The 19,473-nt window shown below is 40.5% G+C and overlaps 1 protein-coding gene across 1 annotated transcript in view; it reads right to left on the minus strand.

The window, feature by feature from the left end:
• The window catches only part of LOC139199989 (F-BAR and double SH3 domains protein 2-like), a 57,677-nt gene that overhangs the window by 11,679 nt on the left and 26,525 nt on the right, over positions 1 to 19,473 (minus strand). The window contains exons 5-12 of the mRNA XM_070829211.1: positions 19,217 to 19,361; positions 18,919 to 19,052; positions 17,519 to 17,573; positions 17,179 to 17,307; positions 12,953 to 13,075; positions 11,980 to 12,075; positions 3,931 to 4,047; positions 3,744 to 3,848 (exon numbers count right to left, since the gene is read on the minus strand). Coding sequence (XP_070685312.1) covers positions 3,744 to 3,848; positions 3,931 to 4,047; positions 11,980 to 12,075; positions 12,953 to 13,075; positions 17,179 to 17,307; positions 17,519 to 17,573; positions 18,919 to 19,052; positions 19,217 to 19,361 — 904 coding nt within the window. The remainder of the gene's footprint in view (positions 1 to 3,743; positions 3,849 to 3,930; positions 4,048 to 11,979; positions 12,076 to 12,952; positions 13,076 to 17,178; positions 17,308 to 17,518; positions 17,574 to 18,918; positions 19,053 to 19,216; positions 19,362 to 19,473) is intronic.

A 19,473-nucleotide genomic window follows, 5' to 3' on the forward strand; every position in this document is an offset into this window, starting at 1 on the left:
GTCAGCAGCATCCGACAAATGCTAAGCCCCAGCCGTGGCTGCTGCTGCTTCTCTTCGACCATAAACGTACCAGACAAAAGAAGAGAAAAGTTAATACAATAGCCAGTATGTATTCAGCCAACCGTAAAGCAGTACGCTTTAGTTAAAGCCAACAGAATAAGCAGCCTGTGGTGTGAGTGCAGATCACTGGTGGATAGACTCACACAGTCTGTCTGGGCAGCTCTAATCAATACAACAGAAAGAAAGGTAGATAGAAAATCAGATAGAGAGACAGACAGGCAGAGAGATACTGCGGGAAGAAAACTTAAATTATTCTGAATTATGAAATCACCTTTTTTTCAAAAGTAGCTGTTTGTTTCAAAGTAAACTACCTACTGTTTTCTTCAAAATGATCCAGCTAAACAAAGTACTGCCAGCTCAGGGAACTGGCGGGTCTGATTTTATAGACACAATATGCGCTTATGATTGTGCCCATGTTCTATTTCTCAAAGGTACTAATATGCCAATGCAGATGAAATTGTGCCTGGATTTTGATTAGATACTTGCAATCAATTATCCAATCCTTATTAGTTTTGTTTGTGCTGGAAAGTGTCTGGGAGCACAATCTTGTCTCTATCTTGATGGATCTTCTGTCTGAAGGATTTTGAGGCCACGTGTTAATGAGCCCAGCTTGTCTGGTGGGGCCACTTTGAGAGCAGCCTTCATTGTCTCATTAGTATGGAGACAGCCTCTTGCGTCAACTGTTCTCACTCTCTCATCTTCTAAGAACTCCTTAGAAAGGGGCAAACAAGCAGAGAAGAGGCCAATAATTCTGTGACATAAATGTGAGGAATTTCAATTTCCATCTACTCATGAATGCACATACGACTATGTATCGTGTGTAACGCCATCTTAATATCTTTTTTTCTCCCCTTCATCTCTTAAGCATTTGGCTCTATTAATAAAGAAAGCTCCAGTAGCTTACGCAGGATGAGCCTAGGGCAGGCTGTCATAATATATAATTTATATGAGAATGTAGAATACATTTAGTTTTATATTACGGGCATTTTCATTCGACTTTTATCATAGCATGTATCACTGAATCATGTTGATAAAGTTCAGAGACAAACATCCAGAGTCTTTAATCAAGCACTCAGGCAGAGGTCATAAAATCAGAACAGTGTTTGTAGCGAGCGCAGTATATATAACTCTGCTCTTACTTTTAGTGTTTATTGATCTAATTCAAACAGAGGTGAGAAAAAGAGGATTGATTTTATCTAAAGATTGTGGTACATACAGTTGAACACTGTTCAACTACACTACACTACACAATCCAACCAACGATTATGTCTAGTTATGTCTGCAAATACAAAATATCTCAACAGAATCTTTAAATGCCCATAAACCCCGGATAAACAGTTTGTATGGGGAATGAATACGCCTGCAAGCTCTGGAAAGTTGAATATCATTCAAGACACTGATGGCTGTTCTTCCTGCTTTATGTTTTCTAGAAAACATCCAGCTAAAAGTTTTGGCATACAGGCAGAAAACCTATGTACACTAAACCTATGTCACATAAACCTAAAACTTGTATCTTCCTCACAGATTAGCCTGCAGTCTGACATGCAGTCACAGACAGCGCATCGACTCTAAAGATTGATTCTGAAACTCAGTTGGTCGTCAATGCGTTTAAGATGTTGTCACAAGCAAATTAGGCAATTTATGAAAAATCAGTAAATGAGGACAAGTAGCAAATGAGGACAAGTAGCAAGGCCAACTAAGCTATAAATCTTCCTTAAAGGCTGATAGCACCTTTCTGTGTGTACACTTGCATTTCAGACGTGTTGCTTCTGAGGCACCAGTGAGTTTTGATGATTGGATGATAACCTTAGAAAATATAACAACCATGCAGTCCTCAACTGTGTACAGATGCCTTAAAAATATCTTTTACTCCTCAAATTGACTGACTGTATATAAGCTGTCTTCTTAACTATTAATTCACCATCCTAAATATAGGCCTTGCTTCATTCTCTTGCAATCGAGGTGCTGAAAAGGCTACTGCAAGATGCTTGATGGGATGAAGATGGGACGTCATGTAAAGGGAAGGAATGGCTATCCAGATAACGCTGTAATCAAACCTGGATAATGTCTTTTGTACCGCTTTCAATCCCTTTATGATTCTGCGATAAGAGCTCTGTGATGAAGCCATTTGTACCAAATGAGCTCATAAAATATTCATCATCTTACTCAAGGTAATGGTGGCCTGGAGGAGCAAAGAATAGCAGAGAGACAGTGTGAGCAAGAGACTGAAACAGAGAGGAACAGAGAGAGGGTGGGGTGAGAAAAAGGTGTGGTGTGCTGTGGTCACATGTATGCACTTTGCAATGAAAAGACTTCCTAATTATTTTGAATAAAGTGAGATCATAAGCTATTGATGATGTTGCTAAAATATATTTGCAGTGTAAGGCAGACTGAAATAACAGCATATCTATCAATAAAAGCGTTTGAAACTTAACAAGACATGCTTAACCAAACATTTGCAAAAATACCTTAGGGGATGAAGAAACTAAATATAGTGAAACAATGACCACACAAAGGGTAACACCAGAAGAGAAATGCTTTTTTGACCAAACTTGACAGCAGAGGGTGCCAGATATGTGAAAGCCGGACAAGAGAGGCAGTATGGACGCAAAGAGGCAGAGTTAGACAGAGAGTGAGCTCGGCAAAAGTGATGGAAGAGAATGAAATTGAAGAACAGAGATGAAAAAGAGACTTTTGAAAGACAACGAAGAGACAGAATCGAGTTGGGAAGGATGACAGACGATGCAGTGATCTCATTCAGCGTGTGACAGGTTGAATATCTCAGAATCGATACATAAAAGATAGATGTCTCTGCAAGTGGAAGGGCTGAAGGGTGCAGAAGGAAAAGAGAGGATGTGTGAGCGCAAAATGCGAAAGAGAAAGTGGCAGATGAGGAGGGAGAGACAGAGGAGTTGAAAAAAAGAGCTAAGAGGAGTTAATCACAGTAATAAATACTTTAGATATTATAGCTCAGATGTCTATAACTGTACTGTACCGTCACAGTGATTTACCTCTCAACAGATTGCAGCAAAACCAGCAGGGGAATATTGGGCTTTGTAGATAGGAACGGTCAGATAAAATGAATGATTTGACATCTCCTGCATTGACAAAGGCGTATTGATGAATCCTGAGCTATGTTTGGTAATTGCACACCGCTACGTCAGCCGAGCAGATGAGCAGACTGAATGCCAACAGCCACTGTTTGCATTTAGAATATTTACCAACTAATTAGTCACTCAGACCAAACAACGGGTAGAGGAAATATGGGCTGGGGCTGACTTTTATGTTGTCATTGCAATAGAGGGCTTATTTCCTAAGCTAAAAGCTGCATTGGTGTTACAGCAGGAAGAGAGTCTACAACGATATGACATGTACTACTTTCCAGTGTATATTTTATGTAAAATATTCCATTCACTACAAAGCAATTTTCCCTTGAACACGCTTAATTCAATTTGTAGTGACAGGCCACTCTATACTAACACCATCTTTTTAATTATAGAAGAGACAAAACATCTATCTGTTCATATACCCATGCTCCATACCCACACATCCTGTGCATGGTGTTAAAGGCTGGAGGACAAAGTGTTTAAAGTCAACAGTGCTAAGGGATTATATTCTATTATTTATCCTCTGTTTAATAACTTAGTGTATGAACGTAACATTCGACAATCTGAGCCACAGACCTCAGCTTTGCGTATGTTTTCTTTGGTGTCTTCTATCTTCATCTCCAGATCTATTCTGCCCTGCTCGGAGGGAGGCAAGCCGTGGCTCTCACACTCCTCCAGACACTGAAAACAACAAACACATAACTTGATTAGAAATGAGCACACGTGACAAATATGAGTTTGTGTGTGTGTGTACCCATCTTACTCTCTTGTAATGTATGATGTTTTTGTGTTCTCTGGCCACTCTGGTTGCCCATTTCCGGGCCTCCTTGTTCAAACTGTGCTCCTCCGTCGTCCCCGTCTCCGACTCCAGCTGACGACTCTAATAGAGAGACACACACATACATACAAACCAAACAGGCATGGGTAAACACGTAAATGCACCCAGCCCCAGACACACGCACACGCCAGCATGGCAGGCAAACACACATACACACAATTGCACACATAAGTACACTGTCGGCGATAACAGCACAAGGTGTTTGATATGCAGAAGCTGTTAATTAAGCTAAAGAAAGTGTGAGAGAGAGATTGTTTCCTTCTCACGTGATTAATACACTGTGTGTTTGCAAAGCTCTATTATTATCCTCTTGGAAGAAAATAGCTGCTATTGAAACCACATGTGAAAGAGCGCGAGTGTGTGAGAATGTCTGTGTGAGTGTGTTTTCTGCGTATGATACCAAGTGAGAGAGCAGGAGGTGCATAGCAACAAGCCTTTTTGAATGTGTCTTTTCTTTCAGCATACAAAAGCACATATGTGAGCCGTAAAACATTCATCTAGACTAATATATTAAATGGGGCTCTCTTTCGCAATAAGTTCCAAATTTACACGCCTATTCACTAATCGACCACTTATCACTGACAGAACCATCATACATTTCATATAACATTATACAGTGGGGCAAAAAAGTATTTAGTCAGCCACCAATTGCGCAAGTTCTCCCACTTAAAAAGATGAGAGAGGCCTGTAATTTTCATCATAGGTACACTTCAACTATGAGAGACAAAATGAGAAAAAAAAAATCCAGAAACGTTTTCTGTAAGTCTTCACAAGGTTTTCACACACTGTTGCAGGTATTTTGGCCCATTCCTCCATGCAGATCTCTTCTAGAGCAGTGATGTTTTGGGGCTGTCGCTGGGCAACACGGACTTTCAACTCCCTCCAAAGATTTTCTATGGGGTTGAGATCTGGAGACTGGCTAGGCCACTGCAGGACCTTGAAATGCTTCTTACGAAGCCACTCCTTCGTTGCCCGGGCGGTGTGTTTGGGATCATTGTCATGCTGAAAGACCCAGCCACGTTTCATCTTCAATGCCCTTGCTGATGGAAGGAGGTTTTCACTCAAAATCTCACGATAGAGGGCCACATTCATTCTTTCCTTTACACGGTCGTCCTGGTCCCTTTGCAGAAAAACAGCCCCAAAGCATGATGTTTCCACCCCCATGCTTCACAGTAGGTATGGTGTTCTTTGGATGCAACTCAGCATTCTTTCTCCTCCAAACACGACAAGTTGAGTTTTTACCAAAAAGTTCTATTTTGGTTTCATCTGACCATATGACATTCTCCCAATCCTCTTCTGGATCATCCAAATGCTCTCTAGCAAACTTCAGACGGGCCTGGACATGTACTGGCTTAAGCAGGGGGACACGTCTGGCACTGCAGGATTTGAGTCCCTGGCGGCGTAGTGTGTTACTGCTGGTAGCCTTTGTTACTTTGGTCCCAGCTCTCTGCAGGTCATTCACTAGGTCCCCCCATGTGGTTCTGCGATTTTTGCTCACTGTTCTTGTGATCATTTTGACCCCACGGGGTGAGATCTTGTGTGGAGCCCCAGATCGAGGGAGATTATCAGTGGTCTTGTATGTCTTCCATTTTCTAATAATTGCTCCCACAGTTGATTTCTTCACACCAAGCTGCTTACCTATTGCAGATTCAGTCTTCCCAGCCTGGTGCAGGTCTACAATTTTGTTTCTGGTGTCCTTTGACAGCTCTTTGGTCTTGGCCATAGTGGAGTTTGGAGTGTGACTGTTAGAGGTTGTGGACAGGTGTCTTTTATACTGATAACGAGTTCAAACAGGTGCCATTAATACAGGTAACGAGTGGAGGACAGAGGAGCCTCTTAAAGAAGAAGTTACAGGTCTGTGAGAGCCAGAAATCTTGCTTGTTTGTAGGTGACCAAATACTTATTTTACCGAGGAATTTACCAATTAATTCATTAAAAATCCTACAATGTGATTTCCTGGATTCTTTCCCCCCATTCTGTCTCTCATAGTTGAAGTGTACCTATGATGAAAATTACAGGCCTCTCTCATCTTTGTAAGTGAGAGAACTTGCACAATTGGTGGATGACTAAATACTTTTTTGCCCCACTGTATAACACAACATTATTTCTCAAAGGTCCCTTTCAGACTGAAAGCTGACTTCTTACTATGAGCAAGAAGCTGACTTTTGCTTAACTCAGATGGGACATTTCTGCATCCTTTTTTCTCTGCTTTTCCCAGAAGTCTGAAGTGGGCGGGGTTTCAAGTTGAGTAACATTTGTGTCAAAATCTGATGTATGTTAGTAGGTTGTTTGGTCACTGCAAACGAAATTCTGATGAAACCACACCCACACGGTCCCTTGTGCTGCAGATTAACTACATTTTACAGTGTTAAATTCTTAATAAATAATACCTCAACAGCTTGCTTTATTTTGATTGCTACTTATCTAGTCATGAATATTTGATGTTACAGAAAAATACTTAGGCTTTGAAGTTTTCATGGCTTTAAAGGAACAATAAATATGCAATATTTAAAAAGTCAGAAAAGTAGCAATTTAGTTCACTCTTCTAATTTTCTACAGGAATAAGCACGCAACACTCACTTCAACGCTCACTTCAGTGCCACTAATCAAACATGACATGATTAGCCGTCTTAGGGGGACTGAAAAACCGCTTAATAAAAGTGCAAAAATGTCCTTTCTATCCTGCACTTTTACAATGGTTATATGGTATTTATCTACGGTATTTGTTCATTATTCATGAACAAAATATCATCTGCACATCTGCTGCATTCTGCCTCACCACCTAAATCAGTTTACTCAAAACATCATTTTTATGGTACCTGCTAATGACTCGCTCTTATACAAATGTGACCCAGATTTGAGCTTTTCATAAGTATGGGCCATACAAGGTTAGGGACATAAAAAGGATATTTTTTAAGACCGCGTGTTTGTTGACCCAGTTGCTTCATTTTTTAACAATCCTTTGACATGTGTTCCCTATTCAGGAATCCTCATTCTGATTCACCAGACTAAAATCACTCCAGAAGCTAAACTCCCATCTCTGTTTCTGTGTTCCTAACATTGAAATAGTATTGATAAATTCCATAGCATATCAGTAGCCTATAGTGTCGCAGCCTCAGGACACACATACTTTCAGTGTGACTGATGCGCGTTCACAGAGCTAAAAGGCAGGTGTTCCCATAATCTGATAATAATTGTGTTCCCAAAATGAAGCACAAGATATTTTAATTGCAAGTTTCTATGCACATCAAATCTATTAATTATGTGCTGCTTCAGTAATAAGAGGGCATAAATCTGGCTGCGTAGAGGTGTGAAACGAGGAGTATTACATGGGAGATTTGCAGCCTAATTACATTCAGGCAGGGGAGTATGGCATGGAGTTAAGGCACAGAGGCAGAAAACTAGATTTGAACAGGTACTCTAAACTGATGTGTCATGGAGAGAACTAAGCCAATTTGTGCCTTGATAGTTTGCTAAAATTATTGGTGACTTTAAAGAAGTAAACAGAGTTTCTTTCAGGTGGCTACTAGCATCTACAGTGTGAATACTGGCATGCAAAATAGTTGGAATTTTGTCCTTGCATGTGACCTTTCGGTGACTTTCTGTGATGATGTTTGATTACATTCCTCATTCTGTATATCAGCTCTTTGTTTACCCCTAAAACATGCTGGTAATCCCATAAACAAGCCAGGAAGCACCTTGAAACGCTCAGTTGGCCAATGTGAAACGACTGATAGGCTAGTTATGTGTTTTTTTTATGTTATCACAATGTTGTGGGGACCTTTAGCAAATATGTTAATCAGATTACATTATAAATGTAGTGATCAGCAGTGTCAGATATCAATTTATTAAAATCAAGATCACAATGATAAACCAAAAGCAACTACAGTTGATGTGACAACAGGCAAAATTATAGCTTGCCATCATGCCCACAAAGGGAAATGTGAAGCACAGCACAGTGAACTGTGATTATACTTTACCTTAAGGACAACCTCCACTGTCATAATAACACTCATAGATACTCACAGTAGTCTGTAGAAAAACAACTAGTACCACAGGGATGGATGGGTGAAAATAACCCTGTCTATGTCTAATTGTCTGTGTGAATGGGGATCATGATGGTGTATGCTGGTAGGAAAGTGCAAGTTTAAATTGTGATTATTTTAAGACGCATATGGCGTAATCACAGCATATCTTGTTAGATACCAGCTGAGGCCTCTTGTTTTATGTCATCCCCACACTAAACTCTAAACACTTGTAAGCATTTCCTATCATACTACTGTAAGGCAAAAATGCAAAAAAAAAAAACAACCTGTTTTTGCTACAGTAGCAAGCTATTACTGTCTTTTCTAATGCAGGTTTGCATCATTTCACACAAGTCATTGGCTCACATTGTTCTCGAAAGGATCTCTCTGCACAGCTTGCAGAGACGTACTGCTGTCTTGACTAATATAATATATCACGTTGAACAGCACCTGTATCACACTTAAGTCAAGGCAGCAGTATTTCTGTGTGAGCAGTTTTAATGGATCTCTAAAAGCAGTGGGAGTCTAAAACTCCAGGGTGTCTGCACAACCTGTACTAGAGCGGACAGCGGTGCCATCTGACTGTGACAAATTCAGTGCTATGATTAGACTTTTTGTGTGCATTAAGGGCAAATAGAAAAACAAATAAAGGTGTTATCATGATAAACTCAGATGGAATTATATGCACAGGTGAAGAGCCGTTTGTACATCAGACCATAATCCCAACAATTTAGTTTTAGTCTTATTTTAGTATAATCTAACACGCAATGTGCAGCCAACATTTTCTGGTTTATAGGTTTCTGTTTGTGGATGCAGACACTAAATGTGCGTGGTTTGGTGAGTGAGCTAACACAGAAAACAAATAAAATGTACAAACACAAAAAAACAAAAAGAAAAACAAACGAGTACACAGGAGGCGATTCTGCCTGCAATGGCCATATTTTGAGCCCATAACACACTACAGATGTGAAAACAAAAATCACACACACAAAACATTTGACTCATTTATCTATTTATCAGGAGGGCGATGATAGCATACTGAAATCACAAAAGATGATGCAACAGCAACGAGGCTGTGTCTCTTGCTGCTGGGATTACATTCCTCATCAACACATGATAGTGTGACAGCATTACACTGCTGTGACGCCAGTGTCGTAACAGTGGTATCCAGCAAATATGGCTCTCTTGTCTCTTTATTGTAGAGCAGCTAGACAATGCAGGGTATAACAGCTCTAAGTAACACTACGGCAGCAAAGATAATTAGCCTTATTCTACTCTAATAGACGGGATGTGTGTGCAGCAGGGGGGTAGAAAACTCACTGATACAATGTCATGGTAACTTATGTCTGGACATTTTCAGTATTAACAAATAAGCAACTTGCTGGAAACCTGTAAAATTACTGGTTAGGGGTAAAACTTCTGCTTGTTTTTCCAAAACTTTTTTACCACATGCCATCTTTGCTAGATTGTATGGCTGTTTTTATATTAATATGTTTCATATATATCTTAATTCCATTTATACCTTATATTACTGTGATACCTAACTGCCTTATATTGTGTTTCTATATTTATCTGACCTACAAATACATATCTATATATCTTTTGTTTTATCTTTATATTTTTCCTTATCTTCTATAGATTTTTTTCTGTAACAGAGCTCCCAGCTAAAGACTTTCACACAACAGTACTTGTACAACCAAAGTCACAATAAACATCTTGAATTTTGAAAATGGTAGCTACTTTTCATGTAATATTAGGGTCCAAGTCAACACCCCATATTGATCTCTTTATAAGCTCAGTGGTTTCATTTGTTTTCTACCCACCTGCACAAAACACATCTCACTGATGATGTCACTCGGAAACCCGTCAATTGCAAATGCTTAATTGACACCATAGTACAAGATAGGTTTAAGGACTATTTGTGAAGTTAAAGAAAGCTGTGTCACGTAAGCCCCCCCCAGAGTGTTTCTGTGCACTAACATTTCATATGCACATGCCCTGTGTAAAAGCTGGCCAAGCTGTCTGTAAAGGCTACTTTCGGTTTGGGAGGAGGGGTGGGACCACGTTACTTGCCAGGAAGGATAGCTGGGATATAAAGATTATTCTTGTTGTTGGCTTACTGTATCATGACAGTCTGCATCAGTCAGGGTTAAGTCATGGAAGAAAGCACTGTCCATCTTAGTACTTAATGTCTAAGCAGTATAGTTGGGCAGAGAGTACCATTAATTGTTTTTCAGTGAGCAGGAAAAGAGTGCAGTTATGAGGTTTCTCTCCTCTTTAACATGTGAGGCCCTATTTGAGGGAAATTGTTATTATTTATAGTAACCATAGTGTTACGATCATTAACAGCAGATTAACAAGTTGGTATAATTTTTCATCATAATTTATAATATATTCATCTAAGTGTGATTCATTGACAATGTTTTTGATTCTTAGCATATGAACAAATGTTCATGAAGTGTTCTAGAGAGTGTGTCACTTTTGTAAAACAGCAAAAGTGAAATTTCAAGGGACAGAGTTAAGTTGCTCTGTGGTTTGCTTTAATACACAGTGATTCATATATTCCCAGTGACAACCATAGATGTGAGAGTTGAACTGCATTAAATATTTACCAGACCTTTGTTAGGTGCAGCATAAGAACTAAAGGTTTCCTACAAAACATGTTCAAGTGAATATCACCAGGACAGACGGATAAATAGATAGGAATGAATGGAGCAGATGATCCATGGTTTGTGTCAGGAATGAAGATGGGAATGCTAACAACAGTTAAGACTACCTGTGCCAGGGTCATTCTCATGGCACTGACGGGCGACGGCTCAATGTCCACCAACTGCTGCACCGAGCTCAGAGTCTGGCACACACACACACACGCAGGCAGGCACCGCGCACCCACACAGACACACAGAAGAGCAGCAGTGCAAGCACACAGACACACAAATACAAGGAGGGGTTAATGGAAAAAAAGTTTAGGGAAAAGTGTTAGCAAAGGTTGAACAGGATCAGGAAGACACAGGGAAGGAATAGCACAGTGTTTAGAGAAGTGTGTTAGAGCACCAGTTTATGTTAAAAAGGAAAAGATCAGAGAGGGAAAGGCAGAACACAGTGAGAGAAAAAGTGAAAGAGAGCACAGAATGACTCAGACACCAGAGAAAAGGATAGCTGTAGAAGAATTAGGACCAATGTCCACTGGGAGACGTCTCTTTTTTAGCCAGCAGTATTTAACAAGCCCCCACAGGGGTGAGACAGCATGTTTCCACTGCTGATTTACGATCACACAGACACTGATCGATTTACGACAGTTTGAACATTTTTTAACATTCAGCAACCAAAAAAAGTTTAGCTTAAGTTAATGATGAAAAGAAGCTTGGACTACAAAGAAAAGCTCCCAGTGGAGACATAACATCTGGCGTTAAAAATGATTAATATTAGAACACAGAGCAGATTCATGCTTCTATCGTGCTGTCACCAGACGCTAGTTAACTGGAGAACTCCAGTCTGAATTATCAACATACTGACATCTCCAAAGGCTGGAAACAAAAGAGCCAAAGATCTCTCTAGAGAACAAGAATGATCAGAGACTGGCAAGCCTCTCAGCCCCTGATGTATTTATGGGATTCTCTAAAATCATGAGAATAAAGGTACATGAATTCTGCTTCAGTGATTCAACTGGTTGAAATGAGCTACAGACTTTAACCACATATGCAAAATTCAATATTGGAAGGGTCAGTCAAAGATAGAATAGGGAAAAGCCCACATGTGGCAACACCGGAGTCTGACTACTTTCAGTGCGTATCAGAGTGTGTGTGTGTGAGTGTGTGAGACAGGAGCGGAGAAATAGAGTGAGTGTCCCTATGTGTGAACAGGTTCATATGCAAACAATATAAAATCAACAACAAACTAGCCCATACGCAATAGCCAATGGACGTGTGTGCAGCTATGTGTGGCTCACCGTGTCGTATTCACTTGGCTGGAACTGGAAGTCGTGTGCTTTGTGAAACACGGGGTTCTCCTGCATGAACAACTGCTGGTTGAACTCTTGTATTATCTGAGAGAAAGACAGAAGGAGATAGTTAATCCAGGGCGTTTGTATGCGAGTGTCCTGTGCTGAGAACTTGTCATTTCAAGCCTACAGCTGGTGAGTATTTCATGTTGAGTATTTCATATGTCATGTTATGTCATGAGTATCACTTTAATGGCACCCGTGTCAGGGCTATGAGCAAAGCCAAGTTCCTTAAAAGAAAAGGTACAAAATGTAGTATAACCCCAGGTAAGTTTGAGCTCCAAATCCAGTAAAAAAAAAACACACTGCCGATCAGCTGCAGGTGATAAGTGTATTGTCACATGTGAGCTCAGCTGTTCTGCTCGCTAGTCTACACATACTGTGTTGATGAAAACCAATCCCAATGTGGTGTTTTGGTAATAAATCCATCATTCTCCCTTTGAAAATGGTTTCAGTTTCATTTGGAGTAGACTGCAGGCTTTTATGCAGAAACATGAACTCAAAAGTTATTATTTCTACTGACTGTGTGTCTTATTGTTTCTTATCCACTGTGTTTCAGAATTTGTCTTTTGGTTTCTTTAAAAATACCTTGTTAGCATTTCTACATTCCTCAGTTTGAAATTGTTTTTATTAAAATGCTATATGCGAACAGTGCTTCCAAACACCAATCCTGGGAACAATTCCCCTGCTGTGTAATGTCAGAAAAATAGTGCCGAGTAATAACAAGTGAACTCAAAATGTCAAAGTGTTCAAGTTATTCCACTGAAGAAATACATATTGTTTTTTGCAAAAAAAGCGCTTTGATCAAACTACGATGTCAAGAAGATTGATGGATGCTCCCCACAGTATTTGTTCTGAGACCACAAATAGTAACTTACAAATGAGCACAGAAGGTCTGTGTCTCTCACCACATCTGACTCACCCTGGTGGATTTGTCCAGCAGGAATTGGAAGGTGTTGTGTGAGGCTTGGGAGGCCTCTAGCTCGGTACGACACAGCGATACCAGGTAGTCTTTCACGTGCTCGTAGATCCGGCCATCTAAGGCCTAGAGGACAGAGAGAGAGAGGGACCAGGGGTCAAAGTGAAGAATGGATTAATTCAATGTAATTCCATAATCCTTAATAATAAAGCGCATAGTCAAGGGAACAAGGAGGCGACACCAAGAAAGAGACAGACAGCAGAGAAAGAGGGTCAAGGAGTGGATGAATAAAGCCAGTTAATATAAATGTTTTAGCAATACTTCCAAACTTCCAGCGATTATTTAACCTGCTTTGTAACTGGGATCCTGACTGGAACAATGCTTGTGTCCTTCATGTCCCTGCTGCTTTTGAGCCTGGAGGCATGTATATGTTATAGCATTGAACTAGTTTGTTTAACTTAGTTTTAGGCAAATTTCTAACATGAGAAAAGGATAAGTAAACAGGCGTTTGCTATTCAAATGTACATGTATGTGCTCAAATGTATGTTTACATACATACATTTGTGTAAGTCTGTTTACGTAAATAAATAAATAGACATAAAGAGACATACTAGCCTCAACTAACATATAATCTGCTAATGCATAGATGCGAGTGAAAACAAGAAATTTTTGTTGCATTCATGTATCATTTGGAACGCTGCCCAATCAAAAACCACTTGAACTGTGAGTGTCACAACAGCAGACAAGTAAGGTGTGAAAGAAATAGAGAGGAGGGTGAGACAAACAATGAGGCAAGAGCGGGGTGACAGAAAGTCAAAGAAAGGACAGAAACTGAGCAGATGTTTTCATTTGACAGCTCTTGTCATTACAGGTTCTGATGTGCAGATAAAAAGACATTTTAATGAAGTATGCAGTCCAAATGAGCAGCCTTTCTATGGGGAGCTGGGTGAGAGCTGCCAAACTGTAGGCCACGTTGCCAAACAGACAGATCAGACAGAGGAAAGAGAGGGGGGGGGGGGGGCTAATGGAGAGGAGGAGAAGAGAAGTAGAGAGAGGAAGAGTGAGCATTTGAAAAGGTAGAACAGAGAGAGACAGACAGAAAAATGAGTGTATGGGAGACTGTGTGTGTGTGTGTGTGAGTGTGTGTGTGTGTGTGTGTGTGTGTGTGTGTGAGAGAGAGAGAGAAGTGCTCTTTGGATAGCGTTCTAACAGCTGCAGGGGAAGGTGAAGGGGTTCAGATTCCAATTCAACAAAACACAGAGACCGCAGACAGACACACACACACACACAAACTCTGAAGTATTCAGACACTCATACTCTTCTCTAACCAAAGTACTTTATAAAAGCTCACACTCTCAGAAACCTGCACTCGCTCTGTGCTGGCCAGGGGATGTTGTAGGCCAAGTCCATATCTGCCCACCAACACCTACACTGTCTTTTTCTCACACAGACAGAATATGTTTTCTAATGTGCACATAAACCACACAAACATAGCATTTAGTCACACACAACACAGACTAAAACAATGGGAATCTGATGAGGAAATTATGTCATTAAGGGTGGGTTGTTGGCTGACTTCTCTCTAAATGTTCCCTCATCACTCTGCTCATTTCCTCCTCCCCATTTCTTCTCTTCCTCCCCTCCTTCTTTCATCCATTTACGGTAGTGTTGAAACAGAGTGAGTCAGCTTCCAGAAAAAGGCCCGTCCCCAAGTCATGGTCAGTGGGTGTTTGTTTTGTGTGTGTGTTTGGGCTGAATGACTGCATTGGCCTGAACAATAAGTTACAGCACAGTGGACCAGAGACAGGGCAGCAGAAGTGTAAGTCTGTGTGTGTGTTTTTGTGTGTGTGTGTGTGTGTGTCCAGATTTCAAAGACGGACGGTTATAAGAGCATCGACTGCCAACAGCAGAGGGAGACATGGAGCCGTCTGTTCTTCCGCTGCCCTTTCACTACATCTGTCGCATTGACAAGGACAGTAGCACTCAGTGTAACATATATGTTATTCCTGCCGCCACAGTCAGTATTTATAAGGTTCACATCCAAACAAGACTTTCAATTACAAGTCTTTTCATCTCCGTATTTTCTTTACATGGTTTAACATATGAGACGGAAAAGGTCTTGATCTGGCTACAGAGACCTGATGCACTTCCACTGGTGTAGAATCATGATGTCGAAGGATATGCCTCAAGTGTCATCATATAGCCATGTCCAATGAATTGTGTTCACATAAGAGCACAATTGATTTCATAGGAGAAATCAAAGTACTGCTGGAGATGGAGACAAAAATCATTATGAATGGAGAGACTCGAAAAAACACAGCATTTTTAAGAATACTAGAAGTTGTATTGTTAATGTTTTGGTTATGCGTATGTTGTATGGCTGCTTTTCTTATGTCAGTGCTTCTCAACATTTGTTTGTGTCTCCAACTGTGAAAAGGAGCAGCTCTTTTTTGTGATGCAGATTTTGGTCCGCCTGTTAGGAGTGTTGTTATCAGTGACTTTCAGGTGAAGACCTGTAAACACCACAAACAAAACTGCAGAGGAGGGAGAGCGGATGAGCAGATTGCTTCCCTCCAGCAATGTCCCTCATTCTCTCTGTGTGTTTGGGTACATGTTTGTGTGTATGTGCATATTTCCCTGCAGTCCTGTCCTTCTGTCACAAGGAGCTAAGGATCTATTATTCAGAATGGCCTCATAGTATAGATGCTCATACACGCCTGTGGCAAAGTATGCGAGTGTGAGGAAGAAGCAGACACTGAAACAAGGAGGCAGCGAAGATCATCTGAAGATACAGAGAGAGAAATTACACAAAGGGCAAAGAGGACAGAAATAAACAGAGAGCAAAAAAATAGAGGAAAGAGAGAGAAGCAGCTCCTCTAATGTGCATGTCTCCCCGCGTGTGTGTCTGCGTGTGTGTTAACTGCCAAATCCGTCATGTCTGAGACTGATGACTGTTGGGTAGAGCAAACATCCCATGTGTAATGTCTGTGTGCATGTGTACATGTGTGTCAGACTGTTTGCACAGCATTAAAAGGATGACATCAACGTCACTCAGCTGCTTAGGTTACTCATCATCATTAGCTCAGGTGTGTGTGTCTGTGTGCGGGTCATTTAGTGTGTGTGAATGTGTGTGTGTGTGTGTGTGTGTGTGTGTGTGTGTGTGTGATTCCATGCACACTAATAATTGGATTATAACCAGATTAAGGCAAAATCCAAAGTGTCGTTTTTGGTGGATTATTTGTGTTCAAGTCAGAATGAGCATAATTGATCAGATCAGGATTTGTAACCACAAAGGCATGCAGAGATTTTAGTCTAATTTCTTCGTGTGTTTTGATTCTGTGCAGGTGCCAGAAAAGTCATGTAGTCCCAGATAGAAAAAACACAAACAGCAACTTGTTACTACTAATGAAAGAAATACAAGGGGTGACAGCAAATTGGCTGCTGTGTCACAACACTTCAATTTGCAGAATTTGCTTCAACATGATTGCTTATCACGACACAGATGACTATAAACTGAGTACAGTAATAAAATCATGAAAATCACCTACATCCCACAAGCATATTAACAAAAAACAAACACACATTCAAGTTCATAGTGGTGCACAGTTTAATGTTACGGTGCCAGATGTGATTAGCAGCAAACCCATTTGCATCTATCCTTTGATGACTTTTCATAAACAGTGTTTCCATTGACAAAATATGTCAAATGTTTGCAAGAGTTCCTCTTGGTATTTATTCAAATTCATTCAACATTAAAAATTAGAATTTCATGCCTACCAGTCATTTGGTAAGAGCAGACATCAGGGCGGCTCATTTTTCAGGGTTTTCCTTCACATATGCCCCTTTCAAATCATAAACCCAGAGAACTCTATGACTCTCTTTGAAGACTCAAAACTGTGAAATCATCACTTTTTCATGTACGTTTTTTCCCCCTCCAACTACTTCATTGATACTGAAAGGGAGTCTGACTTTGTGCGCTTCTAAAAGCGAAACATTTTATCCCAAATTGAGCTTTAATGCAAAGTAGCACTTTGAATTTTGGAACCAGAAAATACTTTCCGTGTTCTTGCAAAATCCTTCAGGGTATTATCAGTGCGAGAGATTCTTAAGTCAGTACTTGTAGTAAGAGAAAATGTCTTTACAAGCATTACAAACTACAATTTCAGCTGCCTGGATTCTATCTTAAATAAGTGTGCAGTTTTAATTAAATATCATCCTCATGCAAATACCTGTATGCAGTGCAGTAGATCTGTATGGTAGTACCGGTCATGGTGAGCGTTGGCAGCAGCTAGCGTTAGCAAGTAGTCATTCCTGGCCTGTGTTGCCTTGGAGTTACAGTCACTTCTCTTAGCTTTCAACTGAAACGGAAGAGAGACAGACAATATTACAGTTCTTCATTACAGTAACAGACTGGAGCTTTAAGCTTTAAGTGAAGTTTGTTAGTCTCTGTTAAGGTCCATGGCACATTAGTGAGACAGCCATTTTTGTTTTTGTATCAGGGCCTAAAAGAGTCCACATGAAGGCTCTGCCTCAATAGGGAGTGTTGTGTTTGTGTCTGAGCCCTCTTACCTTTACACTTGCTTTCTGTAAACTAATTCTTGACTGAAAAAGACCCAGCTTAGACCTGAAAAAGAGAAGTTGGTCTTGATGAATAATGAATCAAATCTCATTTGAGTTTTAATTTAACAGATTAATCTATGCTTGTATGCTTAAAAACACACACAAAAAAAAGCACATTCTTGTTCACTTTTGATTCAGTTGAACATATATTTACAATAAGGTATGGTAGAGAGGAGAGAAAGATCCAGGCATTTCTACAACATCATGACTCTGATCTCTAACCTCTGATTCAGAGCAGACACATATACAATATATTATATATTGACCCTGAACAGGCTGGAGCTTCATAGCAATAAATCCCAGCCTGATCCAGCCTTCGAGATTTATATCGATGGTGACATCAAAAAGACCTGCCTGATAAAATGATGGAGTGAGCCTGAGGGTTTGTGTGTAGTCTGCTTTTTGTGCTACTGTGCTTATGTGCTCTCACACATACAGATGCAAAATGCATTACGGATGTGTGATAATGTCTGTCCAGTATCTATATATGTGTAAGTATGTGTGGCTTTGTAAGTTAAATGGTGTTGAAAGTATAAAATGTGTGTTGTGTCTCTGCATTCACACCAATTTGTTCCTGTGTGTTCCTTGCGCCCTACAATGACTAATGTCTCGACATTTTTCTCTACTAAACTAAACACACACTCACATAAAGGCACAGGAGCAATGCAGTCATTTCTGCGGCTGTGTCTTTTTACTGAGCTATAGCAAACAGAAAGGAGTTGACTGGCCAATCGATGTGGGCGCTAACCGGAGCCGAGAATTCAGTGAAGTGAAAATGTCACCATAGCTACGCTACCTAGGGCTGGGAGGAAAACAAAACTCATCAGCAGTGGACCAAACCCTGGCGCTAATTGTGGTACTGCAAATTTTCAAATAATATCTGATAGAGCTTTTATCTGTTCTTCACAGAAAGAAAATCCCCAAAAGTGTTTACAGACAAGATTCAGGTTTTGTTTATCGCTTGGATTCACCCAGAAAAACTGCACCCGCCAATGTTGCCGAACTGAGGCTCTGTGCTTATGCTATTGTGGTGTTTTGGTCCTTTCTTATCTGCATTTTCTCTGTCTGACTCTCTCTCATAAACACCACGATACATATGTAATTGATCTCTTCTTCCAGCCTTGAAGGTGATGTTTCTCCCACTCTCTCTCTAACTCTCTCTCTCACACACATACACACACACACCAGACTTACACTCCTGCGTATACTCTCCCTGTGAGGTTAACCAACATTGTTTCCTTGATGGTATTCTTTCTAACAATGGAGACTATCTGTTCATACCATTTTTATTTTTACATGCATCCCCACCTACACACACACACACATGCACAGTGCTGTAGTGAACTCACTTGGCCTCTATGTCAGCCTTCTCTCGTACAGCGTGGGCAACCTGCTCACAGTCATAGTATTTTTTCTTGGCTTTGGCCAACTCCTTCACAGACTCCTGCAGCTCTGCTTGAATGCCACTCAACTGATCTATGGTCTGTGAAGGAAAAAATGGAAGTTGGCAAGTTGCAATAGAGCAAATCAACGTGAATCAACTTTACTTAGTGTGGGTACATCGAGAGATGTTGTAGAGAGGAGTAGAGAAAAAAAGATTGCTTCGGGAAACTGTGACTAACTCCTCCAGTCCACACATTCGCTCACCTTTTTGAGTTGCTGCTCCTTGTACAGTCTAACAGTCTTCGCGGGCTCTGATACTTGACTTTTGTAGTTCTCACACACGTTAAGCCTGGACTGGCTCACCTGCACTGTACCTTCTAAGTAGGACCTCCACACTGCATACACATTCCTAGTTGGAGAGAAAATGCACATATATGCTGAGTGGTTGCTGTTCTATGACTGGCACTCCCAAGAGCAATTTGTCAGAAAACCATGCCTCAATTTCTTGTTTCCACAATAAG

The sequence above is a fragment of the Pempheris klunzingeri genome, chromosome 4 (genome assembly GCF_042242105.1).
Source record: "Pempheris klunzingeri isolate RE-2024b chromosome 4, fPemKlu1.hap1, whole genome shotgun sequence".
Classification (NCBI taxonomy): domain Eukaryota; kingdom Metazoa; phylum Chordata; class Actinopteri; order Acropomatiformes; family Pempheridae; genus Pempheris; species Pempheris klunzingeri.